Raw genomic sequence first — 22,747 nt, forward strand, 5'->3', positions numbered from 1 at the left:
CTTTAGACTGAAGGTGGGATATCGAGTCTTCTGCTCTGGGAGTGCGAGAGAGCGAACGGCAGAGACAAGGGGGCTGGGGGAGAAAGGGACCTGCGGGGGAGGGCGAGCCAGGCTCTCTAGCTAGACGATGCCGCGCTTGGCGCGGGGAGCTCCATGTATCACAGCCACGCGGGAGGAGAGGCCAGATGACAGACGGATGCACCGATGCACAGACACACATATGGCTCCAGAGAGAACACATAAACCCGCAGACACACCACCCCGCTCCACAGATGTCGGGCCGCCCCGAGGACACACGCGCGCGCGCACAGGTGCGGCCCCGGGCCACACGCACACCTCGCACAGGCGCGCGCGCTGGGCCCTCTGTGGCCGCCCCGAGAAGGTGGCCGCGCTCGCCCAGCGTGTTTATTTACTCATTTGTATCAATGAACGTTTGTGCCGGACTCCTCCCGCCTCCGGGTGCCCGGGCTGCCGCATTTGTCCTCGGCGCGGGACACTCGCCGAAGCCGGCCCCGGGGTTCCTCCGACGCTGCGGGGGGCGGAGGGGGACTGCAAAGTTAGGGGGTCCGAGAGGAAGGGCTGCAGCGAGAGCGGCCCTGGGCGCGGACGGGGAGAGGGAACCCTCGGAGTCTTGGAGGATGAGAGACATCTGCAGGGGATGGGGGCAGTGGTGGCGGAGAGACCTCGGCGTCCGAGGTTTGGGGATGCCCGGACCCGGGATGGGAGACCCTGGCCAGGGGGAACTGGGAGGGGCAAATGGGAGGGTGGAGGGGTCGCGGGAGATAGGAGCCGGCGGGGTTCCGCGGGGTTGGAGCCAGGGACCCCAAGCACAGTCCGGGGGCTTTCGGAGGCCCTCAATCGAGGGGCAGTCCGGCGGAGACCTCGGCCGCTGGGGCGACGGCCCACACGGGACTGCCCCGGGCGGGAGGAGGGGGCCGGGGGCCGGGAGGGAGGAAAAGAGGAGGGAAGTAGCCTAGCAGCCAAGCGGGCACTGTGCGAGAGCGCACCGTGTGTGTGTGTGTGTGTGTGTGTGTCTGTGTGTGTGTGTGTGTGTGTCTCCTCTCGTCCGTCTGTAGGTGCCGGGCTCAGCGAGACGCCGGCGAGAAGGAAGAGGAGGCGAGAGGTGAACTGAGTTTGATCCTGCGGCTGCTACAAGTGGGTCCCGGGCGGGCTGCGGGCGGCGGGCGGCGGGCGGCGGGCGGCGGGCGGCGGGCGGCGGGCGGCCGGGGCGGGGCGGGGCGGGAGGCCGGCGGGCGCTCACACGCTCCGGCCGCCGGCCTCTCACCACGCCTCCGGCTTTGTAAGCACGGGGGGGGGGGGGCGGTGGTGGGGAGCTGGGGGGGGCTGGAGTGGGGGTGGGGTGGGGGGGCGGGCTGGCGGAGCGCCCACGGCGCAGCCTCCCGCCTCTATATAAACACACGCATCGCCTCGCTTTGGACTCAAATTCACATTGAGAGAAGCTTTTAAAACCACCAGCCCTGAAACCCTGCCTCCTGCTTCCCCCCTCTTTCATTCCTTTTGCCTTCCTTTCTTTTTTCCCCCTTTCTTCCCCCAGCAGCAACTCCGGAGCCGAGAGACTGCGTCCCGGGACGGATTGCCTTTGCTTAATTGATACAATAGCCCAGCTCCGGTTTTCACCTCCTCCCCGACCCCACCCCGCCTCACCCCGCCCGCCGCCGCCGCCGCCGCCGCCGCCGCCGCTTCCCCAGCGCCCGCTTCCCCAGCGCCGCTCTGTCGCCGGCCGCGTCCCGTCCCGACTGCGGTCCACCGGCTCCGCACCCGCGCTCCCGCCGCCGCGCCCGCCGCGTCGCCTCGCCCGCCGCGCCCGCCTCGGGGGTGCAGCGGCGGCTCTGCGGCTCGGGCGCGCCGCCCGGGGCAGCCCGGGGACGCTGGGCTCGGGCCCCGCCGCTCGCCTCGGCCGGGGGGAGCCTTTCCCCCTCGCCCCCAAAGTTCCTGGGTTCGTTGGAATTTTTGCATTCAGATTTTTTTTCCTTTTTTTTCTCCACCTAGGAATTTGAGGGGAAAACTTTTGACCAATCGATCGCACTTTCTCTCCGCTAGCTCTTAACGAGAGAGGCTCCCGCTGGACAAAGTTTTGCAAAGTTTTCCGAGTGTGATGGTTGCGGGGAGAGCTAATCCACCAGCTTGATTCACGGCTTCATCTCACCACCCCTCGAGCAGCCCCTAAACCCGCTATAAGGGAACAAACAAACAAACAAACAAACAAAGTTACACTCCGAGTCGCCTCGTGTCTCCTCTCTCTCTCTTCCTTTAGGCAATTTCTTCCCTCCCTCTCTCCGCTCCCCTCGCAGCCTCCACTCCCCTTCCCTCGGCCCCTTCCTCCTTCTCTGTTTCGGTTGGAGGTGCCAGGACCCCCGGCCGCAGCCTCCCCTCCCCCGCCGCTCGCGTCCCTTCCCATCCGGCCCTCCCCTCCCCCGCCGCGGCCGACACAGCCAATCCCCCGAGCGGCCGCCAACATGCTCTTTGAGGGCTTGGAGCTGGTGTCGGCGCTGGCCACCCTCGCCGCGTGCCTGGTGTCGGTGACGCTGCTGCTGGCCGTGTCGCAGCAGCTGTGGCAGCTGCGCTGGGCTGCCACCCGCGACAAGAGCTGCAAGCTGCCCATCCCCAAGGGCTCCATGGGCTTCCCGCTCATCGGAGAGACCGGCCACTGGCTGCTACAGGTAAGGGTGCACTCGCTCCGCTGCTCTCCGGGGTCCGCTAGCGGCGAGCGCGGGGCCGTTGGAGCCGCGGGCCGGCCAGGGGGCGCCGGGAGCCTGAAGGCACCGGCCCCCGCCCCGCCCCTTCCCTCCTCTTTGCCGGTGCCGCCCGGGCTTCCCCTGCCCGCCTGTGGCGTGGTTCGGAGCCCATCCGCGCCGGGTGCGCAAAGTCTGGGGGCTGCCACGGAGAGGCCCCTGGACCCGAGAGGGCTCCCAAGATTGACTTTCTGCAGTCGCGGGCGGCCCAGCAAGGGTGCGTGGACGGTCCAGCGGGCTCCCCGCGCGCTGCGAGCCGGAGGGGGCGTCGGGGCTTGAGCAGCTCTCGCCTCCCCTTCGCGCTCCAGGCCCCTGTCGCCGTCGGCTTCCGGGGGCTTTGGACGTGTCATTGGGACCCGAAAACTGAGTCGGGGAGAGGAAGGAGCCAGTGGCAGCCAGAGTTGCCCCTTTAAGACCCCGGCTGTGTTCCTGCCGCGTCCTCGGCTGCGCTAGGTACAACTGCCCTGTCCACGGTCCAGGGAAGTGTATTTAGTGGTGGGGAAGGAAGGAGGTGACCCAAGGAAGATGAGAAGCCTGAGACCCGAGGGTTCTCGGCTTTTAAGGAAAAGGGTCTATTTACTTATTGGGTGGGGACACTTCAGCAGAGGAGAGAAATTTGGGATTGGTCTATTAAATCCAAAGTGTGTGTGTGTGTGTGTGTGTGTGTGTGTGTGTGTGTTGCTAGACGCCACACAACCGCACACTGCTGGTGATAATGGCGGTGGGTGCTCCGGGGACCAGACACAGGTAAGTAATGGGGAGATTAACCTGGAATTAACCTCGTCAAGTGCTGGACAAACGCTTTTAAGACTTGATATACACCAGGTTTTTTCTTTTGGGTGGTGGGGGGCGCCTCTGGTTAACCGCGGGATGTGTGTTCTGTTCGTGTGAGCACCTGTTTTGTCCGGAGGATGCTGATGGGAGTTAAGAGAAGGATGAATGTCCTGAAGACAACCCCGGCAAGGGAGAGGTGAGGCGGGAGGCGACAGCAGGGACCTGTGGGTTTAGAAGTGAGAAAGCGTAGCTTGAAATTAACAGACGCGTGCAATCCGCGAGCGCACACACAGAGACACACACCCCGCCCAGCCCCGCCCCGCACCAAGTGACAGCGGAGCGGGGGCGGGGAGGGGGGCGCCAGGTTCCTCTGCGGTGTGGTCCTCCCAAGTCCCAGAATCTGTCCATCTCTTTTGGGGATGTCCATTCAGTGGGGGTGGGGTCCGCCTTAACCAACGGGGCTACCCGCCTCCGTAAAGAAATCCCCAGAGCCTCTCCCGTGCCACCACACTTGAAGAGTTAACTGCGGCGGTGGTCTAGGCTTTTGGCCGAGAAGTTAGGAAATAAAATAACTCACGCGGGCATCAGCTCCTGTCTAGTTAGAGACAATCTGCGGAATCTGTGGCCTGTCGCCCCCCCCACCACCACCTTTCCTGACCTTTTCTCTGCTACCCCGAATGTCCCCTTGACCTTTCCTCCGAATCCCACAAGGGCCTTCGGGGCTCCGCGTCCAACCCGCACAGCAGACGGGGAACCAGGCCTCCGCCTCCCCTTCCATCAGCCCGCGGGGCCCTGGACCCCGCGGTGGGAGGGAAATGGGGGCAGCCTGTAGAAGAGCGCTGAAGGGGTTAATGGGAGCCCTCTGAATCCCAGCTTTATTTTTTTGGAGTCATTTATCAGATTTTACGGGGGGACCTCCAAGGGCTCTCCATTTCCACCGTGCGCCATCTAAACAGAGCCTAGGGCTAAAAATACAACATTTTTGTATAAATTGGACTCGCGGCCCGCGCGGCTGCCCCTATGAAAGTCCTCTTTGTGAAGACCGTGGAAACGGCGGACAAATAACTCTTTATTAATGCCACAAAAAACGCACTTTAATTATAGTTAGGCAGATCAGAGGCGGGAGGGGGCGGCGGGAGAGAGGCGGCGGCGACCTCGGAAAATTCACAACCCAACTTTTGTGTCGAAAGAAAAGAAAAACAGAGGAAAAGAAGGAGAGGAGAGACGGAGAGTGAGACGGAGCGAGGGAGACGGGTACAGCAGACGGAGGGAGGGAATCCCGCTCCCCAACTCCCCCCCCCCCCCGCCCTCGGTCGCACCTCCACCCTCGCCTAGGTTCCTCTTAAAGGGGTAGGCGCCGTCTAGAACGGCGGCAGGGTGGGGGAGCGCCGCCAACCTGGGAGTGGGGTGGCGTCCCCCGGCGGCCCAGCCCCCCTCTCGGAGGCCCGGGCGCTCTGGGCTCGCTCCCTGTCGCGCGCCGGGGCCGGAGGCACATGTGGAAAAGCGATTAGGGCTCCGGGTTCTGCAGAGTCACTTTTCGGCAGTGCTGGGGTGTGTACGCTTTTAGCTGGAGGATACTTTTCCGTAGAAGAAAGCAAAGTGAGGGAAAAGGGGACGCCGAGCTGTCCCTCCGGGGGCGCAGGACTCGGTAGGTATGGAATCTGCCTCCGCGCGTCGTCGGCGGCCCAGCGAGCGTGCAGGACAGGTGGCGCCCCGCCCCTTGGAACCCGGTGGCCGCCCCGGGGGGAGAAGGGTTAACGCGGGGTGGGGTGGCGAGCGCCGACGTCGAAGGTGAGCGGGACGCCCCCGCCCCCGCCTCTCGGAGGTCCCCTCGGTTTCCGGTACCCGCGCCGGGCCCGCTCAGCCAGCTCCTCTGCGCGCCGGCCCCGGCCCGGGCCTAGGCGTCCCGGGCTCGCGCGGTCGCTGCGGCCGCCAGGGATCCGGTTACCTGGGACGGCCGCCCCTCCCCGCCCCTCCCTGCCCCGCCCCGCCCCGCGGGGAGCGTCGTCCTCCGAGCTCTCGTTCCAAACTCGGGGGCGGCGACGAAAATCCTCCTCGGTTATTCCCCGGGCAGACTGCATTAGGGAAATCGCGGCTCTCGGCCCCGTGACCCTTCCTTGCAGATCCCTAAGAGAGCCGCCGGGGCCCTTCGCGGCCCACCCCTGAGAACGGAGGAAACCCCAACCCCCTTCTGTAGTGACTGCCTCTGGGCACGCACCGCTCACCGCTATAAATAATCTTTGGCCTGCGGCCACCCCGCGGGGTCTCGCCAGCCCGTGGCCGGGAGCCTGGAAATATTTATTCCGAGAGTCTCCGGAGCGTGAGGCGGGGGAGCGAGGGGGAGGGGGGGCGGAGGCTCTAGCTTCGGGTCCCGCCGTCCGGGATGCCGTTTTCCTCCCGCAAGTCATTACCAAAAAACACCCTCCCGAGGGGTGCCCCGGGCCTCCCGCCTTCCTGCGTTATTTATTATCCTCTAGGCCCTACTTCCTAGTTCTTGTGCATACTATGAAAAATAAAACCTTCGTGCGTGTGCGTGTGTGTGTTTGGGGGTGGGGGGGCAGGAGACCTGGTGGCCCAGGCGGGATCCTCTGCGCCTCCTCCGCGGGCCCTCCGGGGTGGGCCTCCGGGACATCCCATCCGGAGATGTACGCCCTGAGACGGGTGTCTTCCGTGGTTCCCCCAGGGTTCTGGCTTCCAGTCGTCGCGAAGGGAGAAGTATGGCAACGTGTTCAAAACGCACTTGCTGGGGCGGCCGCTGATCCGCGTGACAGGCGCAGAAAACGTGCGCAAGATCCTCATGGGCGAACACCACCTCGTGAGCACGGAGTGGCCACGCAGCACGCGCATGCTGCTGGGCCCGAACACGGTGGCCAATTCCATCGGCGACATCCACCGCAACAGGCGCAAGGTAAGAGCTCTGTCTGGGTTGGGAGCCTCGCAACCCTGCTCTGACCCCCTTCTTCCGTGCACCCGTCTCGGGGGAGAGGAGTCTGTGGAACCCCAGGGCCGCCCCCACCCGAATCTGCGCCCCCATTTCACACAGTGCCCGAGGATCCCACAGTTCCGTGTCTAGACGGCTGTGGTCCAGGATCCAGAGCCCGCAGGCCTCCTCCGCGTCTGCGGGTTTGCCGGCGCGCTGTGCGGTTCCCACTAGCAGGTCCGGAGGTGGCTGTTGCGGGGAGGCGAGGTGGACGGAGCTCGAACGTGCAAGGAGTAGGGCGTCGTGCAACGCCTGTCCTCGCGCGCTCCCCAAAACCGAAAAGAGAAAAGGGCAGACGGTGCTCCATGCTCCCCCTTTCGCCCTGTTTCCCTCAGGAGTTCGGAAGACTGGAGACGGATCTTTGTAAAACCAAACCTAGCCTTTCTGCCACTGGTTGCTTAAGGGCGACGCGGGCAGGCGCCGGGAGCCGAGCACGCTGTGCGCGACGGCTGCAGGGCCTCGCCGAGGAAGGCGGGGGGGGGGGGCGCGGGGGGCTGGAATTTGGGTCGCCGCCGCACAGGTCTGGGTGGTGGAGGAAAGGCAAAGGGTGGGGGAACCGCGGCGGCGCTGCGGGGGATCCAGGCGCACCTACCCCCTCCCACAAAGAGGAAGAGAAAGTGGGTGTTTATCCCGTGGATTTCCCGAGCGCCTAAAAGAGGCGCGGAGGCGGCGAGCCAGCGCGCACCGAGCTGCTTCCCCGCCCCCTCGCCGCGCCGCGCCGCGCCGCCCCGCCGCCGCGGCGGCTCGGAGCGCGGGCGGCACGTGCTGTTTGAACTGCAGTAACCCGAAAGCCGAGCCGCCGGCGGGCGGGGCGGGGCGGGGCGGGGCGGGGGCCGCGGGCTGCGCGCGGCCGGCCAGGGGCGCTGCGCGGCAGCCCCTCCCTCCCTGTTCTCCACTGGGTCGGGGGACCCCTCCCGGTTTGAAGCCTGAAGGAGAGAGAGGCCGCAGCCTCCGCTCCTCCGGGAGCAGTGGCAGAGTCGGGGGGTGGGTGGGGGGCGACCGTGAGCAGCCCCCTCCCCCGGGAGTCTGTGCGAAGAGGTCTTTGTGAACGTAGGAATTGGTCTCCTCGTAGTAGCTGCGGTCTTCCGAACTGCCTGTGAAGAGTAGTTCTCCGTGGCAGACAAAAGGAGGCAAAGTCTGACGGAGGAGACAGCCCCCCTCCCCGTAGAGCACGGATTCCAGGGACTGGGAGGGAGCTTCGCGAGTAGTCTCCCGCATCTGCCTCACTAGAGCAGGAAACAGCTCACACGTCCAGGGGACAGATGGGGAGTGGCTGGGAGGGGGCTTATAAGACACTATTTTTTTTTCTTACTCTTTATGACTCCACCCGAAGCCCGTTCCAAGGAGTGAGACAGCCTGAGACTCCGAAACCCCAGCTCCAGGGGGCTATGTCTGCTTCCTCATTTTATCTTTATAGAGGCTTTGACAGGAAAACACTCATTGTACCCTTCTCGCAGAAGGGGACACTGAGGCTTGGCGTGTTTGAACCAGGTCAGGAAGCAAAGAAAGGGCAGGACAGGGCATGCAACACAGGCATCCATGGGAAGAGCTGTTTCTGGGCCACCAAGCAGAGCCCTACTTGAATCCTGCCCACCTGGGCTTGCCAGAGCTGGAGGTGGGGTGGGGAGGAGGTGCTGGGAGGAAAGAGAAGGCCTGGTTAGGACCAGAGTTTGAGACCCTGGGGGAGCAGAGGGCTTTGGGGCAGGGCTGTTGTCTTGTGCTTCCACCCACCTTGTGCCTGACTTGGCTGTGGGCCTCCAGGTGGGGAGGGCCCATCTGGAAAGCCCCAAGGTTTTGGCTCACATTGTCCATTTGGGAGGGGGGAAGAAGATGGCACAGAGAAAGCTGCCAGAGGAATGCCTCCAGGGGGATGGGGGTGGAGATAGGGCAGGGGCAGGGGCAGTGGCCCCGGAACAGCGCCACAGAAGAGGCACTGATGGTCTCCCTATTCGGGGCACCCTATCCCCTAGCTCCTTGGGGATAGGAAGCCGCCAAAAAACAGTTCATCCTGACAGAGGTTCGGGAACACAGTGCACGGGCCCTCCCTCTAAGTGTCCTAGTGCATGTTTGCTGTGTGGCGTGTGTCTGGGTCCTATGGGAAATGGGTGGACAAAAGGGTCCTTCCCCCCAAATCTCTCTAATTCATGTTCCATAAACTTAGGTTTACTGAACCAAATTGAAGGCTGTGGGTCAGGTGGACACAAAAGTGGACAACTTGGTCCTTGCTTCAAGAAGTAGAGTCTAGCTGGATGGATGAGAAGGGAGTCTTCAGGGGCTGATGTTGGTCCTGGAGAGAATGGCCAGTCTGCTGGACCCCAGTGTCCCGAGGACCCAGCCTGGCCAGCGTGGGGGGATGTGCCGTGCACACTGCCTTATCCAGTCCATGCTGCAGTCGTGGACCTGGCTAGTGAGCAGGCAGCTGGGCCAGGCCCAGGCCTGGTTAGAATGTACTCACAGGAAGTAAGGCCCAGGTGTGCTGGGGCCGGCTGGCAGGGAGCTAGGAGCGTCACTGTTTCCATTGGGGCTGGTGGCCCACCCCTTCTCTGGGAGGTCTGACCAGATGTGCTGGGAAGGGGCTCCATACAGCCATCGCTGCACTCCAGGTGTTTGCCCTCCTATCCTGGTGGTCTAGGGCCAAGGTGGCTGGGCTTGCCAGGCAGAAAGTCCAGAAAGTCTTGCCCAGTCTAGCAGAATCCTCTTAAGAGGCCAGGTCTGTGTCCCTATAGGCACTACCTCAGACTCTGTCCCTTCTTGGGGGGCCTGGATGGAGTGTCTCTGATCGATGGGGGAGGGATGTCATCCCTCCTTGCATGCAGGGAGGCTGGGGTGTTGCCCTAGAAGGGTGGATGGAGTGTGGTAGGGTGGGAGGGTGTGGGGAGGTTGTCAGAGACACAGAGGAGGAATTAGGGGTACTTATGGAAGCCCCAGTGCACAGCCCCACAGCCCAGAATCAGGCATTTCCTCTGAGTGTCTTTGCACCAAGGCCAGCAGCTTTAGGGGGCCTCAGACAGTAGCCCTGTCAAAATGTGGAGAGCATCTCAGAGGATGCACTTCATCCTGAATTCCTGGTGTCCTAGAGACCCCAGGCATGGCTTTCTTGCCCCTCCAACCCAGACTCCTGGCTACAGGGACGACTTCTGTACTCGAGGCTAAGGTGGGGGGAACAGCTCTCCAGGCTTTTGGAGGCAGGAGTAAGAAGCCCTGCCTAACCACATACCACCCCTCACTGACTTGGCCTTTGGGCCTGTCCTGGGTAGGGTTGGAGGTTAGGCTCAGGATCACTGCACTTCTCGCAGAAACCCTGTACATCCTGGAGTTTGTGTTGAGGTGGAGAGTCCAGGAAGTGCTTCAGCAGGAGGGCAGAACCAGGAGGGTTTGGGGGTCTTCGGGGAGGCCAGCTCAGACTGGCTCTTGATGGCCTTTGGACAAGTGCTCAGCCTCTGACTGCAGAATCTCTCCAGCTCAGCTGAGGGCAGAAGTTCCCATCTGCCAGGCAGGGCAGGGATAGGAAGGTGGGCGGCACAGCCAGGCAGTGCAATGACTGAGAGCTCAGCTCCAGCCCCCTGGCATGGGCACAGGGCCTTTGTTCTGCCGGCCCAAGAAGTCCTTCACTCAAAAGTTACTGTAGCACCAGCCAGTGGGTACAGGGGCTGCTGAGGGGGAGGGTGGCAGGAGCGGATCTCTCTGAAGGTCAATGGGGGAGGGAGCCCACGGCCAGCACCTTAGAGTGGGTGCCTCCCTCCACACTGCTCCCTGTGCCAGGCAGGGGGCGAGTGGTCTGGCCAGGCGTGGGGTTCATCCCCTCCCTCTACCCTCCTTTCTCTGTCCTCCCAGGGCAGGGAGGGGTCCAAGGCTGTGATGCTGATGTGTCTGCTCACTCTTCCAGCCTTGGGAGACAATTCTGGCCTTGACAGCGAGTGGGCAGGCTTGGCTGGGGTCTGCTCTGGCCCTGAGCCCCCCTGTGCCTGCCAGTGTATCCATTCAGGCTGCCGGACTGAAGGGCTGGGGTTGGGGGTGCGTCTCCAGGAGATGAGAAGTGCTGAAGCGGGGACACAGTAACCAGAACAGCTGGCCTTCCCCTGAGAATAAGCTTGGCCATAAAGGAGGGTCCCCTTAGGGCTCTTAGATAAATTCTGAGCCCCCAGGACTGGTGGAGGGTGGATCTTGAATCAGTGGGGTTTGGAGTGGGGGGAGATGGGGTCGGGGCCACTGGTGGTCATGGCCTGGACTGGGCCATTGGGAGGGCCCTTCCCCCATTGGGCCTCGGCTTTCTGAGGGGTTTTGCTATGGCTGGAAGAGGGATGGGAGTCTGGGTGAACCTAACCTTTTGGATTCTGTGGCTTAGCAGGTAGCTGCCAAGTGCTGTCCTCCCTCCCCAACCATGTGCTTGTGTCTTGGGGGGAACCATTAGGGGAGACAGAGCTAGAGTTAAATGGGGGACAGGCGGGCGCTCTGTTCCCATAAGGTGTCTGGGACCCAGAAGCGTGCACAGCCTGGGGGGTCTGGGCCAGCCCCTCCCAGCCAGAGTGGCAGAGTGGAGGCAGCCAGGGTGAAGTCGAGGCCCAGTGGAAATGCCAGGCATCTGGGAAGATGACGTCCTCTCTCATCCTCCCCCTTACTTGAGTCTAAAGCACACACCTTGGCGTCACCGAGCGCTGTGCTGACGGCTGCTCCTGCTCCAGCCCTGCCTGCCCTCTGTTGCTCTTTCCACTCCGCAGGCTGCGGCTCGGGCTCTGGCTCCTTGCTCGGCGGCGGGTAGCCTGCCCAGGCCCCCACCCTCCCGGGCAGCCAGCCGCTTCCATTCCTCCCAGTCTGAGTCACTGGCCCAAGGAGTAGGTTCCCTCTCCGGCTCTTCCCACTCCCGAGGAGGCCTGTCCAGCGGCTGTCTGTCCATCTGTTCAGCCACAGCCACCAGCTGAGAAGGGGCGGGGTTATCTGGCTGAGCAGGTCAGCACGCAGGGCCCTAGGGCTCCAGTGAGCAGCCCTTCTCCCAGGGGCACCCAGTGAGAGGCAGGAGGGGGAAGCAAACGTTAGTAGAAGCAGTTATGGAGAATCTGAGCCTTGACCAGCCCCCTGGTGCCCCACCTCCACCCCCTCCCATTCAGGGCTGAGAGAGAAGCAGGGACAAGGCCACTGAGCCTGTCACTTTGCTGGAGAAACTGATGGAGGCTTCTAAGCACGCCCTTCAAGGTGGGAGCCCGTCCACCCTGCCTCTGTGCCTGGGAGTTCCGGTTCTCCCGTGACACTCGGCCTTCTCTCTCCGGGCACCGATGCTGGTGGGAAGTCCATACCTGCTGCTCCTTCTGCAGGGCTTAGCCTGGGCCATTGCTGGTTCCCGATGACCTTTGTCCAACATTCTTGGCTCGCTTTTGGCTTTTGGGAATTCCTAGGGAAGCTCCGGAGGGAAACAAAGCGGCCCTGGCTCCTATTACAACTGTGGTCAGGCCAGTTGGTTCTGGGGGCTGGGAACCTTTCGTCTCTTGTCTCTTCGCACTAGCAGCTCTGCTGGGCACTTTCCCATGTGCCCGAGTCCTGACCCCGGCTGCCCGACGTGGCCCAGGCCTCCCGCGGCCCTGGCCAGCACCTCCACCCCCTCCTGGCCTTTGTGGTAGGTGGTGGTTTCTGGGCTGCCTTGGCTGGCTGCAGGAAGTGCCTCTGTTGTTAATCCTGGGCACTGACCTAGGGATGAGGACCTGGAGTTCTAGTGCCTGGGAGGCCCTGATGCAGATGGAACAGCTGGGCTGGAAGTAGGGTCATGGCCTGCGTGACCTCTGAGCGGAAGTCCCTTGACTCTCAGAGTGCCTTCCTATCTCCCTTTGCTTTGCTTGTCCTTTCCCCCTCCTCAGGGGGCCTCTGTGAGGAATCCTAGATGGGGCAGCTAGGCGGGAAGGGACCCAAGAATGTCCAGTTAGACCCCTCATGAAGCCAGTGGGGAAGCTGAGCCCCAGAGAGCACAGTAACCTGCTGGCTGCCAGTGGTGAGTCCTGGGCTGGGTCAAAAGAGCCCTGGACGTTTCCAGAATCCCCAGCCCAGAGGCCTGCAGGTGTGGGGTGGCAGAGGGCCTCCTGGGGTCATTCCAGCCTCTGCTTAGGACCCCTGTCTACCTAGGAGTGACGCATGGAACCCCTACCCTTGGAGTCCATCTCCCCAGTCGCATGTCCCCTGGGTCCTCCTGTCCTCCTTGGACCCCAAGGCTTGCAGAGGAGCAATTCAACTGGCCATCACTAGAGGGCGCAGAGAATGTAACCTTTGGGGCAGGACAGGGCTCATGGGCGGGTGACTCCTCACAGTGCGGTGTGGGTCCTCAGAGAGCCTCCTTTGGTGACCCTGGGATGGCCCCTCCTGGGCCACTGTGGCCTTTGTAGGGTGTCTGTGTGGCGGCCTGGTAGGCACTTAACCAGGTGATTCAGGCAGTGCCAGGTTCTGGGCTTTTTGGAGGGGGCAGCATCTAGTTTGGGACACCTAAGTGTTGGTGTTTATGTCCTCTGTATATTGAAAGGAGCCTCAGAAGTCACCCCGTTCAATCTTACCATTTCATTGGTGAGGAAGCTGAGGCTGGAGGGCATGATTTGGCCACGGTGGTGCAGTGAGTTGGTGTGTGGTCTTGGGTTAAAACATAGGTCTCTGGGTGGCCAGCCTGCCTTTCCCCACCACCCCACTGCACTTAGAGCCTAGCTGGCTTGGACTTTGACCAATCTAGGTCTGCATGGCTCCTCCACATGCCCACCTCTGGGCTGGGGTGTCTTGTTGGCTGGGGGCCCTGGCCGGTTCTTGCCCCTACCCCTTCCATGACCATACTCCTCAGGTGGTCCTGAGCCGACCAGCTCTAGGCCAGGTACAGCCTCCCTATCTCTGCCTGCCTCCACCTCCAGTCTCCCCATCGAGGCCTGGTAGCCACAAAGTACCTTTCTGCCTCCCTGATGAGCACCTTGCTGTTTTGTAAGGGCCCATAGTTGGCCAACACTAGGCTCTGGGGACAGGGCCCCATTCCCACCCCATTAGACTATGATCAGGAGCTGAACTGGAAATTCTAAGGATACCAGAGTGAGGGGCAGGCTGAGGCAGAGAGCACTGCCTTTAGCCAGAACCCTCTGAAGGGATGTGGCCACTGAAGCCTCCCTCGCGAGTTCCCGGGACCCCCACAGCTGAGCAAGGTGTGAGTGACCCATTCAGACCCCGGCTGCCCTTGGCCACTTCCCGTCCTTCTGCATTTCAGCTGTCCCTTCATGGCAGGAGCAGCCCCAAACAGTGCTGGCTTCTCTGCCCCTCGCCGGCCTCCTTCCCTCCCTCCGTCTGCCCACCGGGAATTTGGGAATGAAAGTGCTATTGTGAATGCCTGGCTGGGCCACTGAAGGACCGGCACTGTTATTTCTGCAAACCAGCCCTCCCATTAGCCATGCAGAGCTGAGGCCAGGAAAATGTTACCTTTTCCTCCTCGAGCTGACTGCAGGGGAAATTCTCACATTTACAGTTTGTGCGGTGGTTGTGTTTGGGGGACAGGCGGGGTGGGTGAGCGCGTGTGTGTGGTTTGCGCGGGGCAGGGTAAGGGAGCTAGGGGACTCTGTGTCCCCTTCTCTGCGCTGTCCCTCCCCTCTCCGCCTTCCCCAATGACCTTTCCCTCGGTGATGGTGGGGGTGCCTCCCTTCTGCTCCGGGCTCTGGGGTGGGGTGGATAGAGGATGTCCCTTAATGAGTGAGACTGAGACGCAAGGGCATCAGTAAATAAACTCACCTTCTACCCTTTCTTGTAACCTTGGGCAGCAGCCCGAGACTGCGTGCTGGGGCATTTGGGCAAGGAGGGGGCAGGAGGGGATTACTGAGGACACATGAGGTTGGAAGACAGAGAAGGTGGAAATGGGGACCCACTGGTTACTTAAAATGGACCAGGAAGATGCAAGAAATCAAAATGGGCTTCTGTTTAGCCTTGTGATTTTTGGGGTAGAAAACTCTTGTCCCCATCCCCCTGCCTCCTGACTCAGCCATGTTGAAGACATTTTGATGCCACAGCTATTCACAGACTCCGTAGGATGTCCACCCATTAGGTGTTGCCCAGGGAATGGGAGCAATTGGTGGTGGTGGTGGGGGGGGGTGTCTCAGGAAGTCCTGCTTGCGGTCTAGCCTCAGATTCTCTTGTTCTTCCATCAGTGGAGACTAGCCACCTCCTGCTTTCCTCCTCTTCCTTGTCCAGTTCACGCATCTGTGTTCCACTCCTCCTGGGCCCTTCTGCCCTGAGGCCTGGGAATTTGGGAATAGGCCCCTGCTGTGGAGGGGCAAGTTCCTCTGCAGACCTGCTGGCCGCTGGACTGCCCAGTCCCGGGGGCTTTGCCACTGTTTGGAGCTCATGCTTTTTTTCTGGGGGTCAGGAAAGGAGATGACAGCTCAGATATCCCTGTGAGTAACATGGAAGGTCCTGACTTTGAATAAAAGTGCCCGTGCACTGTGCTTTTATCCTCTTTCCCCTGCCTCTGCTCCAAGGCACACGCAGTAGGAGGGGGTTTGGAGCAGGGGAGCCAGCAAGGTTTGTGTCTGGAGATGGAAAGTGGAGCTGGGTGGGAATGAGGACCTGGTGTATCTGTGACCACAGCCCTGAGTGCGTGCTTCCGTGGGGTCCGTGGGGCCCTGGAAGAGCTCCTCTGGCCAATCGCCCCCTGCCTTCCAGGTCTTCTCCAAGATCTTCAGTCACGAGGCCCTGCAGAGCTACCTGCCCAAGATCCAGCTGGTGATCCAGGACACACTTCGGGCCTGGAGCAGCCACCCTGAGGCCATCAACGTGTACCAGGAGACGCAGAAGCTCACCTTCCGCATGGCCATCCGTGTGCTGCTGGGCTTCAGCATCCCTGAAGAGGACCTTGGTCACCTCTTCGAAGTCTACCAGCAATTTGTGGAGAACGTCTTCTCCCTGCCTGTCGACTTGCCTTTTAGCGGCTACCGGCGGGTGAGCACCTAGGACCTGGGAAGAGAGGAGATGGACATCCACCAGCCCACATTGAGGGCAAGGGTGGCTGACCACGGGACACTCACCAGTCACACAGGCAGAGGCGAGGTGTCAGTAGATGGGGGAGGGCGGGGCCTTCGCCTGCTGCTCTCTGCAGCTGAGATGGGAAGTTCTGGGAGGAGTCCCTCTGGATTTGGGAGGGGGCCTTTGGTGACACTATCCTTCCTCTCCAGTGACCACATGGCCCCCTTCTCCCCTCAGGGCATTCAGGCACGGCAGATCCTGCAGAAGGGCCTGGAGAAAGCTATCCGGGAGAAGCTGCAGTGCACCCAGGGCAAGGACTACTCAGATGCACTGGACATCCTCATTGAGAGCAGCAAGGAGCATGGAAAGGAGATGACCATGCAGGAGCTAAAGGTGGGGGCGGCCTCTTCGGTGGGCAGCATGAGCACCCCATGTTCTGTTTCTACCCATTCTGCTCCCTTCCCCACAGGGACTGTTTCTGGGCAGCTGTGGTGGTCATCACTGCCTGGGGCTGGGGGACCCAGCCAGCCTGCTTTGTGTATGTGGTCTGATGGGGAGGATGAGAAATACCCACAATACGTGGGGCTGCCCCCCACCACAGCTTCTGTGCACCCAGTCCTGGTACTGAGTGGGTCTCCGCAGCAGTTGGGCTCCATGCTCTCCATCCCCCTCTGCCCCCAACCATCTCATATACCATTTAGGAGAAGATGCTGAAAATTGGCATCTAGCAACCTCTGGACAGCCTCAGTGCCAGCAGCTTTATTGACCTCCTCACCTCCCTCCACCCCCAATATTCACCATTTCGGTGCATCTCATGGTCCCCAGAAGGGAAGCCCCTTGCTTGAGAGCAGCCTCAGCCCTTGGGGATGAGTAGGGAGATTTGGACCTCACTCTGGTCTCCTCCTATCCCACCAGCCCTTTCAAGGTGGTGGCACTTGAAGCTCTCTCCTGGCCTGCCTGGCACTGATTAAGCCCAATTGGGCTGCTAGCACTGACTGTCCACACAGGGCTCCAAGAAGGATTCCTGCCTGCCTCTTTTTAGGGTGGGTGCACCACCCAAAGAGGGATTTGTTAACTCATCCTTGTCTAGACTAGGCCACCTGCATGTCTGCCAGGTTCCTGTGGAGACTTACTGCATACCTCTCCATCCCCACCTTCTGTGCTTACCCCTAGTCTGACTGCAGCTTTTCCCCTGGTGAGCCATGGGGTGCTCCAGTGACTTTCCCTTCTCATAAGAAGTATTGTGACCCATAGGTGGTGCCATGCAAGTCAGGGACCCAAGTCCTTCCTTTGTAGAATACAGGCCTTTGGGACAAGATGGCCTGTTGGGACCTTTGCCTGGGGCACCCATTGCTCAGGTGTCTTGCTCTCCTGAGAGCCTTGGCAGGGTCTGAGTCTTCTGGGGGCTGCCTCCCCTTAGCCTTCTCACTGCTGTCCCAGCACAGGTCACCATGGCTGTGGTCTCAGGTTACCTCCCCAACCCCATCTGACCTCCTGCCAGATGTCCTGGGGATGGAGAAAGGGGCCAGAGTGGTCAGTTGGAAAGCCCAGTTGCAGATCTAGCCTCCTTGCCCACACAGAGCCTGGCCTCTTGGGATTTGTTCTTCTTCTGGTTGTTCACTGCACTGATTAGGCCTGCTTAGGCTGGCTCAGGAATCCAGCAGTGAGTGAGAAGCAGCCCTACCCCAAGGGACTCCCAGGCTAGTGCCTCTGCCCTAGGCTGTAGCAGCCAGGGGACTGGCCCTGTGACCTGTGTCCATCATGGTCTGAAAGCCATAGCAATGTGGGGCCCAGGGGCAGGGCCCAGCTGGATGACCCTGGGGCATGGGGGACCACTGGCAGAGGGGGGCTGCCCGAGGCTGGGCCCGCCCAGCTGAACCTGGATCACCTCTTGCCACTGTAGGATGGGACCCTGGAGCTGATCTTTGCAGCCTATGCCACTACCGCCAGCGCCAGCACCTCACTCATCATGCAGCTGCTGAAGCACCCAGCTGTGCTGGAGAAGCTCCGGGAGGAGCTGCGGGCCCAGGGCATCCTGCACAGTGGCGGCTGTCCTTGTGAGGGCACGCTGCGCCTTGACACGCTCAGCGGGCTCCACTACCTGGACTGTGTCATCAAGGAGGTCATGCGCCTGTTCACACCCATTTCTGGTGGCTACCGGACCGTACTGCAGACCTTCGAGCTGGATGTGAGGCTGGGCCCTGCAGGGCTGGGGCTTCTGGGGCCCCTGTGGGAACACTCCGTCAGGGGTGGGTGCTGACTAACAGCAAGACCAGCCTTCCTGTCAGGGTACCTCAGTCAGATGGGAGAGACCCTGCCCCAAATGCTGAGTCAGATGAAGCCTATGTGAAGTTGCACGTGGACATCCATAAACAAGAGACAGGACTAACATGCTGACGGGGATGCTGGGCAGGACTGGGGGACCCTAGGGTGGGGGGAAGGGGGTCTCTAGAAACATGTGGGCTCAGGGGGTGGGGGATGGCCGACAGGAAGTCATCGGCCCTCTCGCTGTCCTCTGGCTCTCACCACCATACTCTACCCCTGCCCCCATCTTGCCTCCAGGGTTTCCAGATCCCCAAAGGCTGGAGTGTTATGTACAGCATCCGGGACACCCACGACACAGCGCCCGTGTTCAAAGACGTGAACGTGTTCGATCCAGACCGCTTTGGCCAGGCCCGGAGTGAGGACAAGGACGGCCGCTTCCATTACCTCCCGTTCGGTGGCGGAGTCCGCACCTGCCTGGGCAAGCATCTGGCCAAGCTGTTCCTGAAGGTGCTGGCGGTGGAGCTGGCTAGCACGAGCCGCTTTGAGCTGGCCACCCGGACCTTCCCCCGCATCACCCTGGTCCCTGTCCTGCACCCCGTGGATGGGCTCAGCGTCAAGTTCTTTGGCCTGGACTCGAACCAGAACAAAATCCTGCCGGAGACGGAGGCCATGCTGAGTGCCACAGTCTAACTGCGCCTAGCTGGTACCCCCACCCCAGCCCAGCCAGGCCTGGGGGGGTGGGGGCCGCAGGCACCAGAAGGGTCGAAACCTGTGTGTGGGAGAGGGTAGGAACCTGGGGAGTGGGGAGTGGCCCCCTGTACCTTGCCCCCTCCCCTGTCCCCGCCCTCCACCCCCAGTAAACCCTACCCAAAGCCCAAAGGGCCCCATCCTTCTGTGGGGGGAGGGCCTTTCCCCTGGTTCCTACTTCTGTCCAGTCCCTCCAGTTCCCCCTGGCTTAGCTCCTGGGAAGGGGCTGGTGGGGCGCTCCGCTTGCCCATTACAGTGTTAAATGTCAGTGGCTCGGCTGCAGCATGTGCTCGTGATGTCCCGAATTGGCCCCACCTCTCTATTGCTTTGGGACCCTTTGAGTCTGAGAGCAGGTAGTTGACGCTGGGGATGGAGGAGAAGAAGTGCCCCCTTCGGCGCTGTCTTTAGCACCCCCGTCCCTCCTGCTTTGACTCAGACTGGTGGAGCGCCCCTCCTGGTGTGGCTGCCGAAGAATAGCATCCTGGGTAACAGAACACAAGTCACCCTTGGTGGGGCGGGGGGGCTGCATCAGCCTGGAGGGGCCTCACCCCTTCACCAGTTTGGACATTTGAAATTACCTATTGCTGCTACTTTTTCTCTCTTCTGACCTTGGGGCAAAGGAGCCCCAGGCCTGTCCTCCCAGCATCCTCCCTGGTGGCCCTGGGCATACACACTGATGTCCCCACCTTCCCGCCAGGCAGCCTTGAGCCCATTCTGCTCCCCTGTCACACACACACAAGGCCTTTGGCTCTTGGGCTGCACCCCTGCCGCCCCCTCCAGCCCCCCCCCCCCACCGTCCCATATTTATTCACTGATATAACCGAATCTTGGCGTTCCTGGGGACTGGAACAAGCAACTCGCCTGTCCCCTAGCCTCAGTCCCAGCTGTCCAGGGCAGGACTTCTGCAAATGATGCAGTTCCCCCACCCCTAGGCTCCAGACCTCCTGTGGGTCCAACCTCAGAGCCTCACTCCCTGGGTGAAGTCCAGTGCCTCTGCCTTTGCCCTCTCTGGAGATGGGGAGATGGCCCACTGTCCCCCTCCCTGCTCTGTCAAAAACCCTGATCATGTGGGGGATTTGGAGGCTACCACAAGCTCCTGCTTGGCCACTGTTTGCCCCGGTGCCCCCCACTCCTGCTAGTGAGCATGGGGACGTATACGGGTTCTTTCTTCTGACAGGGAGTGAGGGCCTCTGTGGTCCCTCTCTTGACCCTCACCCTTGGCCCTTTGCCCTTGGAAAGATGTCCTTGAAGTCCTTCCCACCTCTATGCCACTGTCTGCGTAACCCAGCTCAGGGGTGTGGGGACAAGATGAAAGCAAGGGGAGGTGAGCATAGGAGGCAGCCCTTCTGCTGTGCAGACTCGGGTCCTCTGCCCTGGTCCCGAGGCAGCTACTGCACGGGGGCTGCAGAGCTGAGGAGGAGGGTATGTGCGATTTGTCAGAAGTGATTTGGTTGAAAACCGGCTGGTTAGGGGATGACTGGGGGAAAAAGGAGTAGCTCCTGCCACTGGCATTTCGAGTGTTGGCAATTTGGGATGCTTCCCGAGGATGATTTGGGGATCTTTGATGAGTCTCTGAATGATTTTGACTGTTTTCAGATTTTCTTTGCTTTCTGTGTTTCTCTATTGGCTTTTGATGTTTTAAAAGCAGTGAATCCTCTTTACAAGAAAAAAACACACAGAAGGGTACAGGATACCAATCCCTCTAGTCCCTCCCCGCAGCACTGACTACTGTGGGCATCTGCATGGCCCCTCTATGGTGCTCAGGGGGAGGATGCACCCCCCCCTTGTCCCCACCCACACCCCCTTGTGGTAGGCTTTAGGGGAATGGGCTCATGGCTGGCAGACTGCTCTGTAACCCTGTTCTCAAATGTTTTATTTAGTCCCTACTTTTTCACTACTAAAATATCAGCGCAGAAAAGACATATTGGCAAAAAGACACTTTAAAAAATTTAGCAAAATCTCTCAATCCATCCCCCCAACACACACACACATACACACACACAATCTGAAAAACAGGCAAAAATGTGTAAAGACTCATCAAAGCTTGCAAAATAGCTTCATGGTGCACCAAAATTTGTTACCCATTAAAAAAAAAAAAAAAAAAAAAAAAAAAAAAAACTCAGTGTCTGGAAGGTTCATGCTCCTTTAAGCTGCCCCAGCTTGCCCTGAACCAATTGTTTTTGACTGAATATCCAGGAATGCAGTAAGTGCTAGTTTAGACAGGAAGTCCACCAGGCCTAGCCCTGGTAAGGGGCTGGAGGGCTGGTGGGCTCTGGGAGGCATCTGTGGCCTTGTGTTGGGGTAACCGGCCTGGGAGGGGCAGAGGGAAAGGCTGAGGGGGTCCCTGTGAGGAGGAAGGAAGGATTATTTGCCCCGCTGGGTCTCAAAAGCAACAAGAACAGAACTGAAAGAAGCTCTTGACTGGCTGACAGGAGGGTTCCAGTGTTGAAATGTGGCCGTCTCGTCTCTGTCCACGCGTGTCTGTGTATTTGTGTGCCGGTTCAGTAGAGGTAGCGCTAGATGGGTGATGTTTCCTCACTTACCATTCCTAACTATTGTAACTTGACATTAAAAAGACAAAACCCCACAACACTTTTCCTGCCATGGGCTTGCAGATTGAAGCACTTTCGATGTTGGGCGCTGGCGTTTGTGTTCTGGGCACCATCCTGACCCTGCCCAGATCACTATAATATTATTTTATACACAAAACTTTTTTTTCATAAATGTTATAATTTTGTGTCTGTCTTTATAAACTATTATAAGTACTATTTTTGTTATAATTCAAAATAGATATTTAGTATAAAGTTTTTGCTGTTAAATATTTGTTATTTAGTAAAATATGAATTTTTTCTCTATTGTAAACATGGTTCAAAATATTAATATGTTTTTATCACAGTTGTTTTAATATTGAAAAAGCACTTGTGTGTTTTGTTTTGATATGAAACTGGTGCCGTGTGAGTGTTTTTGCTGTCATGTGGTTTTAATCTGTATATAATATTCCATGTTGCATATTAAAAAAAAATGAATGTTGTGCATTTTGTGATTTTGGAAATACTCAACCTGGCTCTTTTATAGGCTTCCATAATAAACCGTGGGGACTCACTCTTGTTTGGCCGTCTTGTCTCTGTCTTCTCAGCATCACTATCAGGGTCCTCTGGGCCACCCCTGTTCCTTTCTGCAATGCCTACCTGTCAGGCAGGAAATTCTTCTCCACAAAGTTTGTCCTTTGAGACATACCCATCCCCCTGGGGTGGGGGGAGGTGTAACTTTATGGCCACTGGTCCCCAAGGCCTGTTGGGGGACGGGGCAGCTGGGAGCTGGCTCTGCCGGCCGAGTCTGGCCATGAGTAGCTAGGCCAGGCCTCTTGGTGTTGGGTGAAGCAACCCAGTGCTGAGGGCCTGTCCTCAGAGTCCATCTTGTTTACTTGAGTGAGGACACTCATGTCCATGGCCACATGGCCAATTGAGGAGCAGAGTTCAAGTCTCCTGACTTCCAGCCTCATGCCCCACAAGACACTTCTCAAGAGCCTATTACGTGGTGGTTGCTGGAGAGAATAAGTTCCCTGATCAAATACGTTTGAGGGGAGGGTCAAGTAAAGATGGGCAGATTCCTTCACCACAGGACTTCCCAGGACCTTGACCCTGAGAATGGGCACGTGAGGGGCTTCACAGTATAGAGTAGACACAGACCAAAGGGTTCCCCAAGTGCAATTGACCCCTGAAACCATGTCCCCTTTCCTGTTTATCACACTCTGCGAAAAGGTGCCCTGCAACCTCGCTCAGAGGCCAGAGGTGAGGCCAGTATAAAGGCATGCTGTCCAGGGCAGGTACAAGGACCATCCAGGGGGGACTCTGGGACCCAGGGGCCAGGGGTAGGGAAGGAGGGCCCAGCTCCAGCCCCAGCGTCAGCCCCAGCAAGGGCAGGGCCTTACAGTGCCCAGGCTGGTCCCTTCCTCTGTAGCACCCAATCCCCTCCCTGCAGCCTAGGGAGGTTATCTCCCCCACACCCATGTTCCCAGCTGACCCAGAAAAGGCTTTTTTTTTGGCTACAGCATTGTTTGTTTGTTTGGGGTTTTTGAGATCTCATTAGTCAGACCCAGCTTCGGTTCAGAGTCCTCAGGCCCAGACAGGGTTGTAGGGCCTCTCCCCACCTGGCCACCTGGGCGCAGAGCTGGGCCACCCCGAAAAGAATCACCAGCATCTCCTGCACCACACGGCCAGGGCAGGACTTCCAGCAAGCCCTGTGCACCGCATCCTTTGCATCGTTCGCC

At 59.9% G+C, this 22,747-nt stretch overlaps 1 protein-coding gene across 3 annotated transcripts; it reads left to right on the top strand.

Annotated features, from left to right (window-relative positions):
* Positions 1-681: 681 nt before the first annotated feature.
* Positions 682-21,579, top strand: LOC129501369 (cytochrome P450 26B1). 3 transcript variants are annotated; one of them, XM_055312465.1, is made up of 8 exons: positions 682-696; positions 1,077-1,155; positions 2,011-2,681; positions 6,211-6,435; positions 15,166-15,441; positions 15,703-15,858; positions 17,369-17,653; positions 18,028-21,579. In XM_055312465.1, exons 3-8 carry the CDS (start codon positions 2,478-2,480, stop codon positions 18,418-18,420), a joined length of 1,539 nt encoding a protein of 512 aa, XP_055168440.1. In that variant the 5' UTR covers positions 682-696; positions 1,077-1,155; positions 2,011-2,477; the 3' UTR covers positions 18,421-21,579. The 3 variants fall into 3 exon arrangements, with proteins under 3 accessions (XP_055168440.1, XP_055168441.1, XP_055168442.1); XM_055312466.1 differs by lacking the exon at positions 682-696 and having other exon boundaries at positions 1,080-1,155; positions 2,062-2,681; XM_055312467.1 differs by lacking the exons at positions 682-696; positions 1,077-1,155 and adding an exon at positions 1,426-1,957 and having other exon boundaries at positions 2,062-2,681.
* Positions 21,580-22,747: the final 1,168 nt, after the last annotated feature.

Source organism: Nyctereutes procyonoides, unplaced genomic scaffold, assembly GCF_905146905.1.
Source record: "Nyctereutes procyonoides isolate TBG_1078 unplaced genomic scaffold, NYPRO_anot_genome, whole genome shotgun sequence".
Lineage (NCBI taxonomy): Eukaryota > Metazoa > Chordata > Mammalia > Carnivora > Canidae > Nyctereutes > Nyctereutes procyonoides.